At 47.6% G+C, this 21,238-nt stretch overlaps 1 protein-coding gene across 2 annotated transcripts in view; it reads left to right on the top strand.

The window, feature by feature from the left end:
- Positions 1 to 21,238, top strand: part of LOC116968128 (RNA-binding protein with multiple splicing 2) — a 94,673-nt gene that overhangs the window by 61,648 nt on the left and 11,787 nt on the right. For both annotated transcript variants that reach the window (XM_033014746.1, XM_033014747.1), the window contains 3 exons: positions 6,670 to 6,732; positions 12,004 to 12,154; positions 16,572 to 16,720. In XM_033014746.1, the coding sequence (XP_032870637.1) occupies positions 6,670 to 6,732; positions 12,004 to 12,154; positions 16,572 to 16,720 (363 nt within the window). The remainder of the gene's footprint in view (positions 1 to 6,669; positions 6,733 to 12,003; positions 12,155 to 16,571; positions 16,721 to 21,238) is intronic.

Here is a 21,238-nt window from a genome sequence, read left to right as displayed (position 1 = left end):
AAAAGCCTCTTAAACTTGAATTGGTAGCTCAAGTCATGCAAGCTTCTCAGACTGGATGGATAGGACAGCTTTGGAGGGATATGGACCAAGCGCAGGCAGGTGGGACTAGTGTAGCTGGGACACGTTGGCCGGCGTGGGCAATATTGGCCGAAGGGCCTGTTTCCACACTGTATCACTCTGACTCTATGACTATGACTCAGCGACCTCCGATATTTGAATCTACTTTTAAATAAGTGGCTGAAAGTTTTTTAATTACATTTTAAATGCAATTTTAATTACAATTTAAATGCAGGGCTGGGTTGTGAAGCTAGCAAGAAGGCTTTGGATCTTTGGTCTGGCCAGTATCTGGAGTCTATGCTTCTAAACACATTTAGATTAAGGTGTCAACTCCCACCATTGCTGCAGGGCACTGCTGGCCATCTCCTAAAGGGCCTGTCCCACTTTCACAACCTAATTCACAACCTTTTTCACTCGTGTACATTTTTCATCAGGCTAGAAAAAACGCCCCGACCTGCTTAATGCCACGAGTACCTACGACTAGCATCACGACCTGGAGTTTAGAAGGATGAGAGGGTTTCTCATTGAAACGTATAAGATTGTTAAGGGCTTGGACACACTAGAGGCAAAAAAAAAATGTTCCTGATGTTGGGGGAGTCCAGAACCAGGGGCCACAGTTTAAGAATAAGGAGTAAGCCTTTTAGAACGGAGACGAGGAAACACTTTTTCTCACAGATAGTTGTGAGTGTGGATTTCTCTGCCTCAGTGGAGGCAGGTTCTCTGGATGCTTTCAAGAGAGAGCTAGATAGGGCTCTTAAAAATAGCGGAGTCAGGGGATATGGGGAGAAGGCAGGAATGGGGTACTGATCTCCTGCACCTATTGTCCATTGTCTATCGACCTACCTACGACCTTGTGACAACCACCCTGCGAGTATGATTCCAGGGCAAACTCGGCAGAAGTCGTGAATTAGGTCGTGAAAGTGGGACACGCTGAGTTGTCCTCCCCCCTCCATCCACTAACACCAATTTGCAACAGAAGATAGGCACACAATGCTGGAGTAACTCAGCGGGACAGGCAGCATCTGTGGAGAGAAGGAATGGCTGACGTTTTGGTTCGAGACCCTTCATGTTGAAAAATATTCCCGAGCTTACCGCATTTCCTGCCGTTAGCGTTGCGAGCCGCTAAGAAACGTCCCCGGGCTCTGACGTACCCGCTACGTTCATTCCACGTGCTTACCACGAGTTTGATTTTTTTAACTCGGGAGAGCTCTTGAATGAACTCGTACAGTGGAACAGGGCCATTACTCAACGGGTGAGGCAGCATCTCAGGAGAGAAGTGAATGGGAGACATTTTTGGTCCAAATATCTAGTATATATGAAACAAAAGCCACACTTAAGTTATGGTTTCCTATTTTAGAAACATATAATCATGACACTGTAGCAAACAGCTCCAATAGCATAGCCACAAATCCGGCGTGCTTTTGATTTGAAGACAGACGCAAAAAGCTGGAGTAACTCAGCGGGACAGGCAGCATCTCTGGAGAGAAGGAAAGGGTAACATTTCGGCCCGAAACATCACCCATTCCTTTTCTCCAGGTTTGAAAATTGAATGGCCAGGTAAAATTGTAAATTGTCCCTAGTGTGTGTAGGAAAAACATTTTTCACACAGAGAGTGGTGAATCTGTGGAATTCTCTGCCACAGAAGGTAGTTGAGACCAGTTCATTGGCTATATTTAAGAGGGAGTTAGATGTGGCCCTTGTGGCTAAAGGGATTAGGGGGTATGGAGAGAAGGCAGGGATGGGATTCTAAGTTGGATGATCAGCCATGATCATATTGAATGGCGGTGCAGGCTTGAAGGGCCGAATGGCCTACTCCTGCACCTATTTTCTATGTTTCTATGTGTGTGGCGATCACTGATCGGTGCAGACACGGTGGGCCGAAGGGCCTGTTTACATGCTGTATCTCTAAACTATTCTAAACTAAACTCTAATGTGGAGTTAGTCATGGAGTGATACAGCGTGGTAACGCCCCTTGGCCTAACTTGCCCACACCAGCCAACATGTCCCAGCGACTGTCGTCCCACCTGCCTGCGTTTGATGCATATCCCTCCAAACCTGTCTTATCCATGTACCTGTTTCTTAAACATTGGGATAGTCCCTGCCTCAACTATCTCCTCTGGCAGCTTGTTCCATACACCCACCACCCTTTGTGTGGAAAAAGTTACCCCTCGGATTCCTATTAAATCTTTTCCCTCTTCACCTTAAACCTCTGGTCCTCCATTCACCTACTCTGGGCAAGGGACTTTGGGAGTCTTTCAGGTTTCTTTATAGTATTCATTTGCTTTCTTCCTGCACCCCATCAGTTCTAGCCCCAAACAAGATACAGATTCTGATAATCCCAATCCATTGAATGCTCTAGATAGAGTTTATCTTTGTTAGTGTTGTGGATCTGGTCTTCCTCGCTAGTCGGATTAAACTGTGATATTAAGTTGCCTGATCTATAACCAAAGAACAAGGAAAATAGAACATAGCACAGGACTGGCCCTTTGGCCCATCATGTCTGTGCTATGTACAAAGCCATGTTAAACACACCTCCTCTGTCTGCATGTGATCCAGTCCGTGCATATACAAGTGCCTTTCTATAATCTCATATCCTTTGGCAGTACAGTTGCCCAGCGGTAGAGTTGCTGCCTTGTAGTGCCAGAGACCCGGGTACGATCCTGGCTACAGGTGCTGTCTGTATGGAGTTTGTACCAGGTTCACCAGACTGATTCCTGGGATGGCAGGTCTTTCATATGAAGAAAGATTGGATAGGCTTGGCTTGTACACGCTAGAATTTAGAAGATTGAGGGGGGATCTTATAGAAACTTACAAAATACTTAAGGGGTTGGACAGGCTAGATGCAGGAAGATTGTTCCCGATGTTGGGGAAGTCCAGAACAAGGGGTCACAGTTTAAGGATAAGAGGGAAGTCTTTTAGGACCGAGATGAGAAAAACATTTTTTAATGTTGCGAATCTGTGGAATTCTCTGCCACAGAAGGTAGTTGAGGCCACAGTTCATTGACTATATTTAAGAGGGAGTTACATAGAAACATAGACATAGAAACATAGAAAATAGGTGCAGGAGTAGGCCATTCGGCCCTTCGAGCCTGCACCGCCATTCAATATGATCATGGCTGATCATCCAACTCAGTATCCTGTACCTGCCTTCTCTCCATACCCCCTGATCCCTTTAGCCACAAGGGCCACATCTAACTCCCTCTTAAATATAGCCAATGAACTGGCCTCAACTACCTTCTGCGGGAGAGAATTCCACAGATTCACCACTCTGTGTGAAAAAAGTTTTCCTCATCTCGGTCCTAAAAGATTTCCCCTTTATCCTTAAACTGTGACCCCTTGTCCTGGACTTCCCCAACATCGGGAACAATCTTCCTGCATCTAGCCTGTCCAACCCCTTAAGAATTTTGTAAGTTTCTATAAGATCCCCCCTCAATCTTCTAAATTCTAGCGAGTACAAACCGAGTCTATCCAGTCTTTCTTCATATGAAAGTCCTGACATCCCAGGAATCAGTCTGGTGAACCTTCTCTGTACTCCCTCTATGGCAAGAATGTCTTTCCTCAGATTAGGAGACCAAAACTCCAGGTGTGGTCTCACCAAGACCCTGTACAACTGCAGTAGAACCTCCCTGCTCCTATACTCAAATCCTTTTGCTATGAATGCTAACATACCATTCGCCTTCTTCACTGCCTGCTGCACCTGCATGCCTACTTTTAATGACTGGTGTACCATGACACCCAGGTCTCGTTGCATCTCCCCCTTTCCTAATCGGCCACCATTCAGATAATAATCTACTTGTTTTTGCCACCAAAGTGGATAACCTCACATTTATCCACATTATACTGCAGCTGCCATGCATTTGCCCACTCACCCAGCCTATCCAAGTCACCTTGCAGCCTCCTAGCATCCTCCTCACAGCTAACACTGCCCCCCAGCTTCGTGTCATCTGCAAACTTGGAGATGTTGCATTCAATTCCCTCGTCCAAATCATTAATATATATCGTAAATAGCTGGGGTCCCGGAACTGAGCCTTGTGGTACCCCACTAGTCACTTCGTGCCATTGTGAAAAGGACCCATTTACTCATACTCTTTGCTTCCTGTCTGCCAGCCAGTTCTCTATCCACATCAATACTGAACCCCCAATACCGTATGCTTTAAGTTTGTATACTAATCTCTTATGTGGGACCTTGTCGAAAGCCTTCTGAAAGTCCAGCTATAACACATCCACTGGTTCTCCCTTATCCACTCTACTAGTTACATCCTCCAAAAAATCTATAAGATTCGTCAGACATGATTTGCCTTTCATAAATCCATGCTGACATTGTCCAATGATTTCACCACTTTCCAAATGTGCTGCTATCCCATCTTTAATAACTGATTCTAGCAGTTTCCCCACTACTGACGTTAATAATAATGGATGGGATTTATATAGCGCCTTTCTAATACTCAAGGCGCTTTACATCGCATTATTCATTCACTTCTCAGTCACACTCGGTGGTGGTAAGCTACTTCTGTAGCCACAGCTGCCCTGGGGCAGACTGACGGAAGCGTGGCTGCCAATCTGCACCTACGGCCCCTCCGACCACCACCAATCACTCACACACATTCACACACATTCACACACAGGCAAAGGTGGGTGAAGTGTCTTGCCCAAGGACACAACGACAGTATGCACTCCAAGCGGGATTCGAACCGGCTACCTTCCGGTTGCCAGCTGAACACTTAGCCCATTGTGCCATCTGTCGTCCCGACGGTAGACTAACTGGTCTGTAATTCCCCGTATTCTCTCTCCCTCCCTTTTTAAAAAGTGGTGTTACATTAGCTACCCTCCAATCCTCAGGAACTACTCCAGAATCTAAAGAGTTTTGAAAAATTATCACTAATGCATCCACTATTTCTGGGGCTACTTCCTTAAGTACTCTAGGATGCAGCCTATCTGGCCCTGGGGATTTATCGGCCTTTAATCCATTCAATTTACCTAACACCACTTCACGGCTAACCTGGATTTCACTCAGTTTCTCCATCTCATTTGACCCCCGGTCCCCTGCTATTTCCGGCAGATTATTTATGTCTTCCTTAGTGAAGACAGAACCAAAGTAGTTATTCAATTGGTCTGCCATGTCCTTGTTCCCCATAATCAATTCACCCGTTTCTGACTGCAAGGGACCTACATTTGTTTTAACTAATCTTTTTCTCTTCACATATCTATAAAAGCTTTTGCAGTCAGTTTTTATGTTCCCTGCCAGTTTTCTTTCATAATCTATTTTCCCTTTCCTAATTAAGCCCTTTGTCCTCCTCTGCTGGTCTCTGAATTTCTCCCAGTCCTCTGGTAGGCTGCTTTTTCTGGCTAATTTGTACGCTTCATCTTTTGTTTTGATACTATCCCTGATTTCCCTTGTTATCCACGGATGCACTACCTTCCCTGATTTATTCTTTTGCCAAACTGGGATGAACAATTGTTGTAGTTCATCCATGCAGTCTTTAAATGCCTTCCATTGCATATCCACCGTCAACCCATTAAGAATCAATCGCCAGTCTATCTTGGCCAATTCACGTCTCATACCCTCAAAGTTACCTTTCTTTAAGTTCAGGACCCTTGTTTCTGAATTAGAGTTAGATGTGGCCCTTGTGGCTAAATGGATCGGGGGTATGGAGAGAAGGCAGGTGTGGGATATTGATTTGGATGATCAGCCATGATCATATTGAATGGCGGTGCAGGCTCGAAGGGCCGAATGGCCTACTTCTGCACCTATTTTCTATGTGTCTATGTGTCAAAAATTTCCCCTAGTGTTAATGTGCGGGGATCGCTGGTTGGCATGGACTTGGTGGGCCGAAGGGTCTGTTTCTGCGTTGCATCTCCAAACTAAACTCTGACTGGGGAAATGGAAGTCATTGACCCGTCTGCTGTGCTGACTGGAGCCAAATACACGAGCTCCTATTGATACATACCAGGAAGATGAGCCTGTTTAAGAAGGAACTGCAGATGCTGGAAAATCAAACTCAGCGGGTGCAGCAACATCTATGGAGCGAAGGAATAGGCAACGTTTCGGGCCGAAACCCATCGGGTTTCGGCCCGAAACGTTGCCTATTCCTTCGCTCCATAGATGCTGCTGCACCCGCTGAGTTTCTCCAGCACTTTTGTCTACCTAGGAAGATGAGCCTAGTTGCCCAATGTTATCAGTCCCACATTTTAACAAGCAGCTGTTTTAGAAGGAAACTCGTAAAAAAAGAAGTCTTGCATTTATCAAACGATCTTCCAGCCCAGCTGTCGAGTGTATACAGTTTGTCCTCAGCTTAGCCTGTGCGCAGTCCTTCTTCCATATGTGTGTGTCATGGTTGGACTATTTTGTATTTCATCACCTCTGAATAGCAAACTGGAAGTTGTGCATTTTAGTCAAAACAAGTGGTGGTTTACCTTAACTTTTCTATGAAAGTGGTTATGTTCAGAAGGTTTTAATGATACTGCAACATGTGGAGTCAATTTAAATCGATGATGAATGCCAGCTTTTTTAGAAGCATGGAAGCCATGTTATTACAGCCTTAACATGGGGCATGGAATATTGTCTCAGTATCCCGCATTGCATTATTTAATCGTCCCCTGTTTTTCTTTCAGCCAGTCGGTTTTGTTACATTTGACAGTCGAGCTGGTGCAGAAACGGCAAAGAATGCGTTAAACGTAAGTACTGACCAATTCGTTACCTTGGGCCATTCAGTCAAACATAGAAACATAGAAAATAGGTGCAGGAGTAGGCCATTCGGCCCTTCGAGCCTGCACCGCCATTCAATATGATCATGGCTGATCATCCAACTCAGTATCCCATCCCTGCCTTCCCTCCATACCCCCTGATCCCTTTAGCCACAAGGGCCACATCTAACTCCCTCTTAAATATAGCCAATGAACTGTGGCCTCAACTACCTTCTGTGGCAGAGAATTCCACAGATTCACCACTCCCTGTGTAAAAAATGATTTTCTCATCTCGGTCCTAAAAGACTTCCCTCTTATCCTTAAACTGTGACCCCTAGTTCTGGACTTCCCAACATCAGGAATAATCTTCCTGCATTTAGCCTGTCCAACCCCTTAAGAATTTTGAAAGTTTCTATAAGATCCCCCCTCAATCTTCTGAATTCTAGCGAGTACAAGCCGAGTCTATCCAGTCTTTCTTCAAATGAAAGTCCTGCCATCCCAGGAATCAGTCTGATGAACCTTCTTTGTACTCCCTCTATGGCAAGAATGTCTTTCCAAGTGAGTTTATTGTCATGTGTCCCTGTATAGGACAATGAAATTCTTGCTTTGCTTAAGCACACACAAAATAGTAGGCATTTACTACAAAACAGATAAATGTGTCCATATACCATGATATAAATATATACACACATGAATAAATAAACTGGTAGTGCAAATAACAGAAAGTGGTTGCTAATAATCAGAGTTTTGTCCGAGCCAGGTTTAATAGCCTGATGGCTGAGGGGAAGTAGCTACTCCTCCGGTTAGGAGACCAAAACTGTACGCAATACTCCAGGTGTGGTCTCACCAAGACCCTGTACAACTGCAGTAGAACCTCCCTGCTCCTATACTCAAACCCTTTTGCTATGAATGCTAGCATACCATTTGCTTTGATAATGGCTGATTCGGGGGGGGGGGGGGGGTCTCGACCCGTAACGTCATCCGATTCGGGGGGGGGGGGGGTCTCGACCCGTAACGTCATCCGTTTCTTCGCCCTGTCCCACCGTACGAGTTCATTCCAAGAGTTCTCCCGAGTTTGCCCTGATTCGAACTGGGAGATTTACGGTAATGGCCGCTCGTAGGTACTCGGGGCTCTCGTGGACATTGTTCAACATGTTGAAAAATCTTCACGAGTCTTACCGCGTTTCCCGAGTGCCTGCCGTTAGCGTTACGAGCCGCGAAGAGAAGTCCCAGAGCTCCCACGTACCCGCTACGTACGTTCTACGTGCTTACCAAGAGTTTGATTTTTTTTTTTTTTGAATGAACTCGTACAATGGGACAGGGCTTTTACTCCAACATTTTGTCTTGTCCTCAGTTTAAAACAGCATCTACAGTTCCTTCCTACAAATAATGGCTCTTGTATCCTGGCTGGATCCCAATGTAACTGTGACATCCTTCACACTATGAATTGTTCGGATGCTATCAAAGTGGATCTGTCCCACGGGCTAAACGAGAGTCTCTAACCACCTTTGACTGCACACAAACCCCGCCTCGACTTAGAATTTGTGGTGAGACTGACCATGTGCGCTCTCATTCATAGAGCCATAGTGATACAGTGTGGAAACAGGCCCTTCGGCCCAACTTGCCCACACTGGCCAACATGTCCCAGCGAATGAAACTAAACATTAGAAACTCCGAATGAGCGATGCAGTTGAATGGCTGAAGCTGCCACAATGGAGGGGAGGGAGGGGTGCGGATGGGGGGGAAGTCTTGTGGATCTAGCCCAGCATGTTCAAGTTGCATTTGTTGTCACCTCCACCAATTGGTACAGTGATATTTGAGTTGCCGTACAGCCATACGAATAATAAAAAAAGAACACAATACACAATAGAATTTAACGTAAACATCCACCCACACACAGCGGAATCAACGTTTCCCACTGAGGGAAGGCAATCGAGTTCAATAGACAATAGGTGCAGGAGTAGGCAATTCAGCCCTTCGAGCCAGCACCGCCATTCAATGTGATCATGGCTGATCATCCCCAATCAGTACCCCGTTCCTGCCTTCTCCCCATATCCCCTGACTCCGCTATCTTTAAGAGCCCTATCTCTTGAAAGCATCCAGAGAACCGGCCTCTGAGGCAGAGAATTCCACAGACTCACAACTCTCTGTGAGGAAAAAGTGTTTCCTCATCACCGTTCTAAATGGCTTACTCCTTATTCTAAAACTGTGTGGCCCCAGGTTCTGGACTCCCCCAACATCGGCAACATGTTTCCTGCCTCTAGCGTGTCCAAACCCTTAACAATCTGAGATGTTTCAATGAGATCCCCTGAAGTTCAGTCATCTTCCTCATTGTTCACCTGTGGTTGGGGGCTTCGAGCCCTCTGCAGTCGCCGCTACTGGGAGGCCCGATGTACAGGCCCTCTCGCTGATGTCCCCCCTCATTCTTTTAAACTCCAGGACTCTGTGTCCAAGTTTGTTCAACCTGATGAAACTCCGATGTAGGAACGGAAGAACACGCTCTGCGGCATCCTTGCCTTCCATTTTGACCAAGGGTAGGTTTCACATGGGGAGGCGCTGTGTATATTTAATATAGGCTTGTTCTCAACTCAAATGATCTGATCTTCTCCAAAGCCCTCCAGCTCCCGAGATCACTCTGAACAAAATTCTCTCAGATCCGAGAATCGCTGCCTTTTGAGTTCGTGTGGCTGGAAAATCAAAGCTGAGAAAATCAAGGCTTTGAAGTTTGGCACGTCGATTGTAAACAACTGCTCCTACCATGTGGCCTGTCTTCCAAATAGTAGCCAGCAACCCTTCAGACAGAGTACGGGGAAATGGAAACGAGACTGAAGAAGGGTCTCGGCCCGAAACGTCCACCATTCCTTCTCTCCCCAAGGACCCAAGCAGTCTTTCCAGGTGCGACAGAGGTTCACCCGCACCTCCTCCAAACTCATCTACGGCATCCGCTGCTCTAGGTGTCAGCTGCTCTACATCGGTGAGACCAAGCGTAGGCTTGGTGATCGCTTCGCCCAACACCTCCGCTCGGTTCGCAATAACCAACCTGATCTCCCGGTGGCTCAGCACTTCAACTCCCCCTCCCATTCCTAATCCAACCTTTCTGTCCTGGGCCTCCTCCATGGCCAGAGTGAGGACAACGTAAATTGGAGGACCAGCACCTCATATTCCGCTTGGGCAGTTTGCACCCCAGCGGTATGAACATTGACTTCTCTAATTTCAGGTAGCCCTTACTGTCTCCTCCCCTTCTCAGCTCTCCCTCAGCCCACTGGCTCCACCTCTTCCTTTCTTCTTCTGGATTAGAAGGAATTCACTCCAAGTTGGACAAACTTGGGACACAGAGTGCTGGAGTTGAGAAGCATGAGGGGGGACCTCAGTGAAATATACAGAATAGTGAAAGGCTTGGATAGAGTAGATGTGGAGAGGATGTTTCCACCAGTTGGAGAGTCTAGGGCTGGAGATAATAATAATAATAATATCTTTAGATTTAGTATGCAGCTTCCAACCGATGTAAGAGAAAAGTAAAATAGATAAATAAGCCTTGTGACGTGACCATCCGAGGGAGACAGTCCAGGGGGGTGGGGGGCACTCAGCAGGGCCGGTTCAGAGTCGCTATAGCTCTGGGAATAAAGCTGTTCCTGAGTCTGGAGGTGCGGGCGTAGAAGGCCTTGTAACGTCTGCCGGAGGGAAGTAGTTGAAACAGACCGTGGCAGGGGTGTGATGAGTCTTTATGGATGCTGAGGGCCTTCCTGAGGCACCGTGTGTGGTAGATGCCCTCCAATGCTGGTAGCTCTGTCCCGATGATCCGCTGCGCTCTGTGGACGACGCGCTGAAGAGCTCTCCTCTCCGCCTCCGTGCAGCTGAGATACCACACAGAGATGCCATACGTTAGTATGCTCTCTTTGGTGCAGCGGTAGAACGTTGTCAGCAGCTGTTGGGGCAGACCAGTCTTTTTTTAATGTCCTCAGGATGAACAGTCGTTGCTGTGCCTTCTTGACCAGCGCAGCGGTGTTTGTGGACCATGTAAGGTCTTCTGAAATGTGAGTGCCCAGAAACTTAAAGCTGGACACTCTCTCCACACTTTCCCCGTAAATAGAGATTGGGGCGTATTCTCCATTACGGGACCTCCTGAAGTCAATAATCAGCTCCTTGGTCTTGGAGGTGTTTAGTGCCAAGTTGTTATTGGCGCACCAGTCCGCCAGGTTCTGCACCTCCGCTCTGTATTTTGTTTCATCACCGTTGGTGATCAGCCCAATCACTGTTGTGTCGTCTGCAAACTTCACGATGGTGTTGGTGTCGAATGCAGGAACACAGTCGTGCGTGAAGAGAGAGTTGAGCATGGGGCTTAGTACACAACCCTGTGGTGTGCCGGTGCTCAGGGTGATAGTGGAGGACAGGTGCGGGCCCAGTCTCACTGCCTGCTGTCGCTCCGTCAGAAAGTTCAGGATCCAATCGCATATCGGTGAGCTGAGGCCTAGCTGGTGGAGTTTGGTGGTGAGCTTGGTGGGGATGACCGTATTGAATGCAGAGCTATAGTCAATGAAGAGCATTCTCACATACGTGCCCTGTCTGTCCAGGTGAGCCAGGACAGTGTGAAGGGCCAGAGAGATGGCATCCTCTGTTGATCTATTTGCCCTGTATGCAAATTGATGAGAGTCCAGTGAGGCAGGGATGCTGGATTTGATGTGGGAGAGGACCAGCCTTTCGAAGCACTTCATTGGGATTGGAGTTAGGGCAACCGGGCGGTAGTCGTTCAGGTTGGTGACTTTAGACTTTTTCGGCACCGGCACTATGGTGGCTGTTTTCAGGCACTTGGGGACCGTTGCCAGAGATAGAGACAGGTTGAAGATTATCGTGAATACCTCCGCCAGCTGTCCAGCACAGTCCTTTAGTACCCTTCCTTGGACTCCATCCGGGCCTGCAGCCTTGCGTGGATTGATCATAGCCTCATAAATAAAGGACGTTCTTTCAAGAAGATGAGGAGAATTTCTGAATCTGTGGAATTCATTGCCACAGAAGGCTGTAGAGGCCAAGTCAGTGAATATTTTTAAGGCAGAGATAGATAGATATTTGATTAGTACGGGTGTCAGAGGTTATGGGGAGAAGGCTGGAGAATGGGGTTAGGAGGGAGAGATAGACCAGCCATGATTGAATGTAGATGGGCCAAATGGCCTAATTCTACTCCTATCGCACGGCCTTTTGAGTATCTCAGTGCCTTTTTTTTTAAAAGTTGTTCTGGACTTGACATGTTGTCTTTCTTTACAATAGGGCATCCGGTTCGATCCCGAAAACCCGCAAACGCTCAGGCTAGAATTTGCCAAAGCCAACACGAAGATGGCCAAGAGCAAGCTGATGGCGACGCCCAACCCCTCAAACATGCACCCCGCCCTGGGGGCCCACTTCATCGCACGGGACCCCTGTAAGTCGCCCCTTTCCCCCCCCGCCGTGCGTTGATATGTGTTTTTTGTTTTTTTTACACACGCACACTTGTGCAACCAGCAGTCCACTGTCAGCCACGAACCACGTCTGCAGCCCTGTTAACGGAGTCGGTGGGACACGTTTGTGTGACGTTGAGGCTGGGTCGTTAGTGCATGGCGGTGGCTGGTGACAAGAGGAAATTAAGGAGAGCTCGTCTTTTTTTCCATCCCTAGGTCCCCACTGCTGCTTCCCACCACCATGCTTTCTTCCGCCATTGGGATGGGATGCTGATCAAGAATTTCAAGGCCAGTCAGTACCACCCTTCATGTGGCCCAGAGGTGCGCTTCTGTTGTGGTGGACTGGTGTTCCACCTTCAGCTGCTTTAGAAGGATGAGGAGGCGGGGGACTCTCATTGATACTTGCCGAATAGTCAGAGGCCTGGATAGAGTGGATGTGGAGAGGATGTTTCCACTAGTGGGAGAGTCCAGGACTGGAGCTCATAGCCACAGAATTAAAGGACATTCCCTTAGGAAGGAGATGAGGAGGGAAATTCTTAAGGGGTTGGACAGGCTAGATGCAGGAAGGTTGTTCCCGATGTTGGGGAAGTCCAGAACAAAGGGTCACAGTTTAAGAATAAGGGGGAAGTCTTTTAGGACCGAGATGAGAATATTTTTTTTTTCACACACAGAGTGGTGAATCTGTGGAATTCTCTGCCACAAAGTAGTTGAGGCCAGTTCGTTGGCTATATTTAAGAGGGAGTTAGATGTGGCACTTGTGGCTAAGGGGATCAGGGGGTATGGAGAGAAGGCAGGTACAGGATACTGAATTTGGATGATCAGCCATGATCATATTGAATGGCGGTGCAGGCTCGAAGGGCCAAATGCCCTACTCCTGCACCTATTTTCTATGTTTCTATGAATGCCTTTAGTCAGAGGGCAGTGAATCTGTGGAACTCATTGCCACAGAAGGTTGTGGAGGCCAAGTCAGTGGATATTTTTAAGGCAGAGATAGATAGATTTTTTTATGGGGATGATCAGCCACGATCACATTGAATGGCAGTGTTGGCTCGAAGGGCCGAATGGCCTCCTCCTGCACCTATTGTCTATTGTCGGGGGTTATGGGGAGAAGGTAGGTGAATGGGGTTAGGAGGGAGAGAGAGAGAGATCAGCCATGAATGAATGGGGGAGTGCCCCCCCCCCCCCCCTGGATTTCCACCCCTGTGTCTGGGTATATAGCTAGCTGGCAGCAGTTCGTACCCAAGAAACCATTATGCTGCTGTAAGCATTGGCCATTTATCAATGGCAAGGCCAGGATCTGGTGCTTCTTGCATGTATACTATGCAACTCACTGTACACTATTTCTGCACTCCTTGCTCATTGGGGATTGTGCTTGGGTATACTTTGAGCTGTGTGTACAAAAATAATTTTGCTCTGCGGTTGCACATGTGATGTTAAACGGTAAAGCCATCGAGCCTTTATTAGTTTTGCAGCCGATAAAGTAACCTTCACGCAGGTTTTTATTTTCAAAGAGCAACCAGGTGTATCCTTCCTGCCTTTCTCTCCCCACACTCCCAACCTAGACTTGACTCCACAAAGCTTCCCTTTCAGTTTAGTTTAAGAAGGAACTGCAGATGCTGGAAAATCGAAGGTACACAAAAGTACTGGAGAAACTCAGCGGGTGAGGCAGCATCTATGGAGGGAAGGAAATGGGCGATGTATCGGGTCGAGACCCTTCTTCAGACCAAATCGAAGGAGTCTGAAGAAGGGTCTCGACCTGAAACGTTGCCTATTTCCTTCACTCCATAGATGCTGCCTCTTAAGGGGTTGGACAGGCTAGATGCAGGAAGATTGTTCCCGATGTTGGGGAAGTCCAGGACAAGGGGTCACAGCTTAAGGATAAGGGGGAAATCCTTTAAAACCGAGATGAGAAAAACTTGTTTCACACAGAGAGTGGTGAATCTGTGGAACTCTCTGCCACAGAGGGTAGTTGAGGCCAGTTCATTGACTATATTTAAGAGGGAGTTAGATGTGGCCCTTGTGGCTAAAGGGACAGGGGGTATGGAGAGAAGGCAGGTACGGGATACTGAGTTGGATGATCAGCCATGATCATATTGAATGGCGGTGCAGGCTCGAAGGGCCGAATGGCCTACTCCTGCAGCTAATTTCTATGTTTCTATGCCTCGCCCGCTGAGTTTCTCCAGCATTTTTGTCTACCTTCCGTTTCAGTTTAGTTTATTGTCACATGTACCGAGGTACAGTGAAAGGCTTTCGTTGCTGCCGACCAGTCAGCGGAAAGACAATGCATGATTACAATCGAATAATTTGCAGTACACAAATACATGATAAGAGGACAACGTTTAGTGCAAGGTAAAGCCAGCAAAGTCCGATCAAAGATAGTCCGAGGGTCACCAATGAGGCAGATAGTTCAGGACTGCTCTCTGGTTGTGGTGGGATGATTCAGTTGTCCGAGCTTCTTCTTTCCGCTTCCGACGACAATCAGTGGGAGCCATCACTTGTCGCGATAGATAATGGAGGTAGCAGAATTAGCTCGGGATCCCTCCAGTCTCCAGCCCCCATGATGTGGACGCTTCTGCTATGGGGCCAGTTGCCTGACAACAGCTGGGAGGCAACTACCCCTGAATCTGGAGGTGTGCGATTTCACGCTCCTATAGCAATTGAATAGGCGTAGGAAGGAACTGCAGATGCTGGTTTACACCGACGACAGATGCACAATGCTGGAGTAACTCTTGTAAAAGGGGCCTCGGTCGGAAACTTCCCCCACTCCTTCTCTCCAGAGATGCTGCCTGTCCCGCTGAGTTACTCCAGCATTTTGTCTCTACCTTCGGAATTGAATGGGGATAGAAATCAAATAGGAATTGAACTCTGAGCAGTTTGGACGGTTGCTAATTGGAATGGTCTTGAATGTTACTGGAATGGAGCAGCTGGGTTGCCTAATTTGATCGCTGTTGGGCTGAGAGCAGAATACATTGGACCTTAATTAGCCTGAAGGACGGGTCGCACGTTGTTTGTGGCGGCTTCAAGGTCGAGGGATAATGAAGGAAATCTACAACTTTGAGATTCCAGTTGTAATTAACTCCAATTGGGCAATTTTCACTGATTGCATGTTGTGCCATTAGTTCCTTCAATGCATGGAGTTGCTATCAGGCTGATCTGATCTGTTTAGTCTTTTTGAAATGGCAGCAAGGAAACTTCTCATCCCCTCAGCCTTTACAACCAGTCCGAGAGGAATATTGAACCTTGACCACTTGAAACCAGTCAAAATAAGTTTGTCCCAATATTCCTTAACTGGCTTTGTTGATAGTGTGTGACTTGAGCCTAGAGTAACCAGTGGGGTTTCGTAAACTGGTTGGATTGTGGGATAAAATGTTTAAGAAAGGACTGCAGATGCTGGAAAAATCAAAGGCAGACAAAAATAGTGCCTCAGCGGGTGAGGCAGCATCTATGGAGCGAAGGAATGGGTGACGTTTCGGGTCGAGACCCTTCTTCAGTTAATGTATTAATTATTTGCAACAAGGGTTAAGACTTAGATTTTTATTGAACGAGCAGCCTGTAGATATGACCAAATGTTAAATCGTGTGTGGCCTCTGTTAGATCTGCTGGTTAGATCTGCAGAGTCACCAATTGCTTAATTAGCCTGAAGCATTGGCAGACAGCCATCGAATTGGACGTCTTGAACTAATACTTAGATTATACTTGAAGATTGCACTCAAGATTAGTGACAATTGTCTAAATTGTTGCATTTATTAAATTGCACAGGGTCCCACAGATAGATTAGAGCTGACTGGTTTTATAATCTGTGTTGGTTTAGTTTGGAGAGATGACGCAGAAACGAGCCCTCTGGCCCACTGAGTCCACGCCAGCCAAAGATCCCTGTACAATTCTTTCCGAAGCCAATTCACCCACAGACCTGTATGTCTTAGGAATGAGGGAGGAATCCGGAGCACCCGGAGAAAACCCACGGGGAGAATGTACAAGCTCTGTACAGACAGCACCCGTAGTCAGGATCAAACCCAGGTCTCTGTTGCTGTAAGGCAGCAACTCTACCACTGCAATGAAGCTGCACACACAATGCTGGCGTAACTCCAACGGGACAGGCAGCATCTCTGGAGAGAAGGAATGGGTGACCTTTCAAGTCGAGACCAGATTGGGTTGTAGGGAAGAACAGAAGGGGTCAATTGGAGGGCAGGAAAGGGTCTCGACCCGATACGTCACCCAGTCCTTCTCCCCAGAGATGCTGCCTGCCCCGGTGAGTTACTCCAGCATTTAGTAGTGTCTACAAATGTTGCATTTGTTTTTTCCCGGAGTGACTTTTGTTATCTTAATATTTATTTTTTAAAAGCTGTATTTCTTTTTAAAGAGCATTTAAATTTTTTTTTTGCTTTTCTTTCCACATTGCAGATGACCTTGGGGGAACGGCACTCATCCCTGCATCTCCAGAGGCTTGGGCTCCCTATCCACTATACACAACAGAACTGACCCCCGCCATCCCACATGCTGCGTTCACCTACCCTGCCGCCGCTGCTGCGGCTGCTGCACTTCACGCTCAGGTAACTAACGGTAGCATCAACAACCCACCACCACCGGCACACCTCTGCACAGGTCACAATTTGTTCCTCCTAGTCTGATCACAGCGCAACTTTTGTTTTTTTTCCCCCTTCTCTCTCTCTCTCTCGTACCTAATCGATCACAGTTCTCTTACTAATCCCCACAGGCCCGATCCGAATGGATTGCCTCATTGCCAGCTGCATTCAGATTTGCATGGATCACTTTTACTTTGGATCTGGTGCTCTGGGGTGGGGGGGGGGTGGGGGGTTGACTGGGAGGGGGAACAATGCAAGGTGCTGTCACTAGTCTAGAATGAGCTCGACACGGCTTATTTTCAGGGGTCAAAGCCTGTGGTTATGCAGGATTTCCTTCAAGCAAGAATGGATTATTAAAGGAATTCAGTAAGTAAAATCTAGATTTTCTTTTATGAATTTAATAAAACTGTCATAAGGGCCTGTCCCACTTAGGGGGTTTTTTTTTTTAGGCGACTGCCACAGTCGTAGCAGGCCGCCGAAAAAACGGCGACTGGACCCCCACACCCCCCCACGACAATGTCTGCGACAAGCTGCAACAGTCCTACCGCCTAGTCGACATCAAGCCAACGACAACCGCCAAGCCATTAGGACGTCCACCTACAACCGCACAGGCAACAACCGAAGTCGGCTCACGTCCACCCGCGACAAGCTACCACCCTGTCCGCGACCACTGAAGACAATCCAGTCGCCGCTACCGGTTGGCGTAGGTAGTCGCCAATGGAATTCACCGAAGTCGGCGGCGGCGAAAACCTACGTCGGGAGAAGTCAAGTTGCGCTCATTGGCGTCAAACCCACTGTCGTTGAAAAACGTTGAACATGTTGAAAATCCAGCGGCGACCAGAAAGACGCTACGTCTCTTTGGACGACTGAGGAGACGACTCGCGACCCTACAGGCGACACCCAGGCGACCATGTGGTGACAGCCTAGTCGCCTAAAAAATCGCCTAAAAATCGCCTAAGTGGGACAGGCCCTTCACGTTTTTTTTTTGTTTTTGTTATTTTTTTTTTTGCTTGTGAACGATGCATTGTTTTTTGTTTAGGGGATCCCGTGCACGTTAGACATTAGAGATACAGTGTGGAAGCTCTGCCCCTTCGGCCCACCGAGTCCGCGCTGACCAGCGGTCCCCGTATACAAGCGCTGTCCTGCACACACTAGGGACAACTTGCAATTTACAGAAGCTTATTAACCTACAACCCTGTACGTCTTTGGAGTGTGGGAGGAAACCGGAGCACCCGGAGAAAACCCACGCAGGTCACGGGGGAGAACGTGCGCGAACTCCGTACAGGCAGCACCGGTAGTCGGATCGAACCTGGGTCTCTGGTACTGTAAGGCAGCAACTCTAAGCTGTGCCGCCCCAGGTGAATTTAAATGCAGGTGAAATTCCTGGGCATCGATCGGAAAAAGATCTTTGCAAACGGCAATTTTTTTTATTGAGGGAACCAGTTTCCCGAAGGTTCTGCGTCAAACTAATGCACGCGGGTGCACACTGCACTCCCCCAGGTCCTTTGACTGGTGACTGATGCCACTGCAGGGAAGCAAAGGTAGGTGCTTGCTTCGGCGGTGGGCTGCATTGTACATGGATGCGACGGGCACAAACGCATTCTTCTCCCTAAGTCGTGCATGAACGAATGCTGCAGCTCTAGGCTGGACAGACCTAGATGATATGGATCTGAATGCTGGAGTTTGCAGGAGTACTCAAAATGAAGAGGTGTATAAAGGGTAGATAGGGATAGATAGATAGAAAGGGCAGACGACCAGTTTCCAGTTCAGTCTGAAGAAGGGTTTCGACCCGAAACGTTGCCTATTTCCTTCGCTCCATAGATGCTGCCGCACCTGCTGAGTTTCTCCAGCAATTTTGTCTACCAGTTTCCAGGGGTGGAAATATCAAAGGCCAGAGGGCTTAGTTTAGAGATACAGCGTGGAAACAGGCCCTTCGGCCCACTGAGTCCGCACTGACCAGCGATCCTAGCTTTAAGATGAAAGGGGCAAAGTTAAATGAGATGTGCGGAGCGATTTTTTTTTTTTTTTTTTTTTTTTTGACATAGGATGCCAAGTATGGTGGTTTAGTTTAGAGATAGTGTGGAAACAGGCCCTTCGTCCAACTGAGTGCCGACCAGCAAAATGTGGGCCTGGTGCTTCCTCTTTACTGCCGAAAGATTGAAGGCGACCTGAGCACTGTTCAGAATGTTGTAATCATCCTTCAATGAGAGAACGATCTTTGCTTCTCAGTTTAGTTTGGAGAAGCCTTTGCAAGAAGGAACTGAAATTCTTGAAGGAGTTACCTTGGGATTTGGAAGATTGAACAGAGCTCTTTACTAGGGTTCAAAGTGAGTGGTCCACGTATAAGAGACATCTATACATTTGCAGCAGAAGTGGGAAAGATTTGCATCCTTCAAACATTTCCCAATCTTTGAGTATTGTTTTTTATTCAACATAATTCTAAGTTTCCCATGTTGAAGGACATTCTCAGCAAACAGCCTCACGAGCACCTCTCTTGACAAACACCCTACACACACTTGGGCCAATTTACACGTTTACAACAAGCCAATTAACCTACATACCTGCACGTCTTTGGAGCGTGGGAGGAAACAGAAGATCTCGGAGAAAACCCACGCAGGTCACGGGGAGAACGTACAAACTCCGTACAGACAGCGCCCGCAATCGGGATCGAACCCGGATCTCCGACGCTGCGAGCGCTGTAAAGCGGCAACTCTACCGCTGCGCCACCATGGCCGCCATTAAAGTTATTGATCAGTCTGAACAAGGGTCTCAACCCAAAACGTCACCCATACCATTTCTCCAGAGATGCTGCCTATCCCGCTGAGTTACTCCAGCATTTTGTGCCTTGTCTTCGGTTTAAAGTTACTGTGTGTGTGTGTGTGTTGCAGGGAATAGCTCCAGTTACCTTTAGATGTCAAAGTGGCCAAAACAGTGGGGCCACATCTTGCCAACCCCCTCCCCCCCCCCCCAAGCTTTAAGGTGCTCATGAAGAAAGTTGGACAGTTTTATGTGTGGAATAAGAAAGGAAATGATTGGAGAATACACAATGGAATGCTTGTCTTTTAAGACCAAGAATCTAATCACTGCCAGACAAGTACTATTGAAAATCTAGTCTTGTTAGCCAGATCATTGCTTGATGAATTGCAACACTGTATAGAATTCTGGGAGCTGCCTTTATCAAGTTTTTTTTTAAAAAGCTAAAATACCATGTTTCAATTTATTTACCCTTGCCAGGATTTAATCCAACACTTGAATCTAGAGTAGTGGCATTCTCCTGCATAACATGTTTTTACAAGTAGACACAAAATGCTGGAGAAACTCAGCGGGTGAGGCAGCATCTATGGAGAGAAGGAATTGGCGATGTTTCAGGTCGAGACCCTTCTTCAGACTGATGTCGGGGGAGGGGGTGGGACAGAGAAAGAATGTAGGCGGAGACGGTGGGGCTAGTGGGAGAATTGAGGGGGGGGGAGGGGGAGGGGAAATGAAGTGAGGGCTATCTGAAGTTAGAGAAGTCAATGTTCATACCGCTGGGGTGTAAACTGCCCAAGCGAAATATGAGGTGCTGCTCCTCCAATTTGCGGTGGGACTCACTCTGGCCATGGAGGAGGCCCAGGACAGAAAGGTCAGATTGGGAATGGGAGGGGGATTTGAAGTGCTGGGCCACCGGGAGATCAGGTAGGTTGAGACGGACTGAGCGGAGGTGCTCAGCCAAACGATCGCCGAGCCTGCGAAATCGACACCTGGAACAGCGGATGCAGTAGATGAGGTTGGAGGAGGTGCAGGTGAACCTCTGCCTCGCCTGGAAAGACGGCTTGGGTCCTTGGATGGAGTCGAGGGGGGTGGGGAGGTAAAGGAACAGGTGTTGCATCTCCTGCCGTTTAGTTTATAAGTTCCATCTAAACTAAAATCAAACACTTTTCTTTTCGGGCATTCTGTAGGGATTTGACCCAAGATTTTGACTTTTGAGATTCAGTGGGGAAATTCAGGCCCTTCGGCCCACTGAGTTCACACGTCTAGGTCAAGGCTGGAGGTCAAATTAATGGATATTTTAAAGTCCGAGATGGATCGATTCTTGATTAGTACGGGTGTCGGGGGATATGGGGGGGGGGGGAGAATGGGATTGAGGGAATGATAGATGACCCATGATTGAATGGCGGAGTAGACTTGATGGGATGAATGGATTGCAACTTTATTTGGTAAGCTATCTTGTTCTGTCCCTGTCTCAATCCGTTAACTGCTCTGGGACCCGGAGGTTGGTGGTAGGCCTCAACTTTGCCAACTTGCCACAAGCACTGGACATGAGGCCCGGCCATGGAAGCTTGCTGGAGTGGCTCCAGCCAAGAACCTTGGGCTCCTCGGCACGAGAGGTCGTTGATAGGAGTTCCTTCATCTGTTCAAAATCGGCTGGTTTTGATTTGAAAAATCTCGCCTAATCTACCGGCCGTGATTAGCTCCCTTGAGGTTTGGGTTTGGTGTCAATTTTCT

Source organism: Amblyraja radiata, chromosome X, assembly GCF_010909765.2.
Source record: "Amblyraja radiata isolate CabotCenter1 chromosome X, sAmbRad1.1.pri, whole genome shotgun sequence".
Lineage (NCBI taxonomy): Eukaryota > Metazoa > Chordata > Chondrichthyes > Rajiformes > Rajidae > Amblyraja > Amblyraja radiata.
The sequence above is the reverse complement of the archived record's forward strand: the minus strand, read 5'-3'. Positions and strand labels throughout refer to the sequence as shown.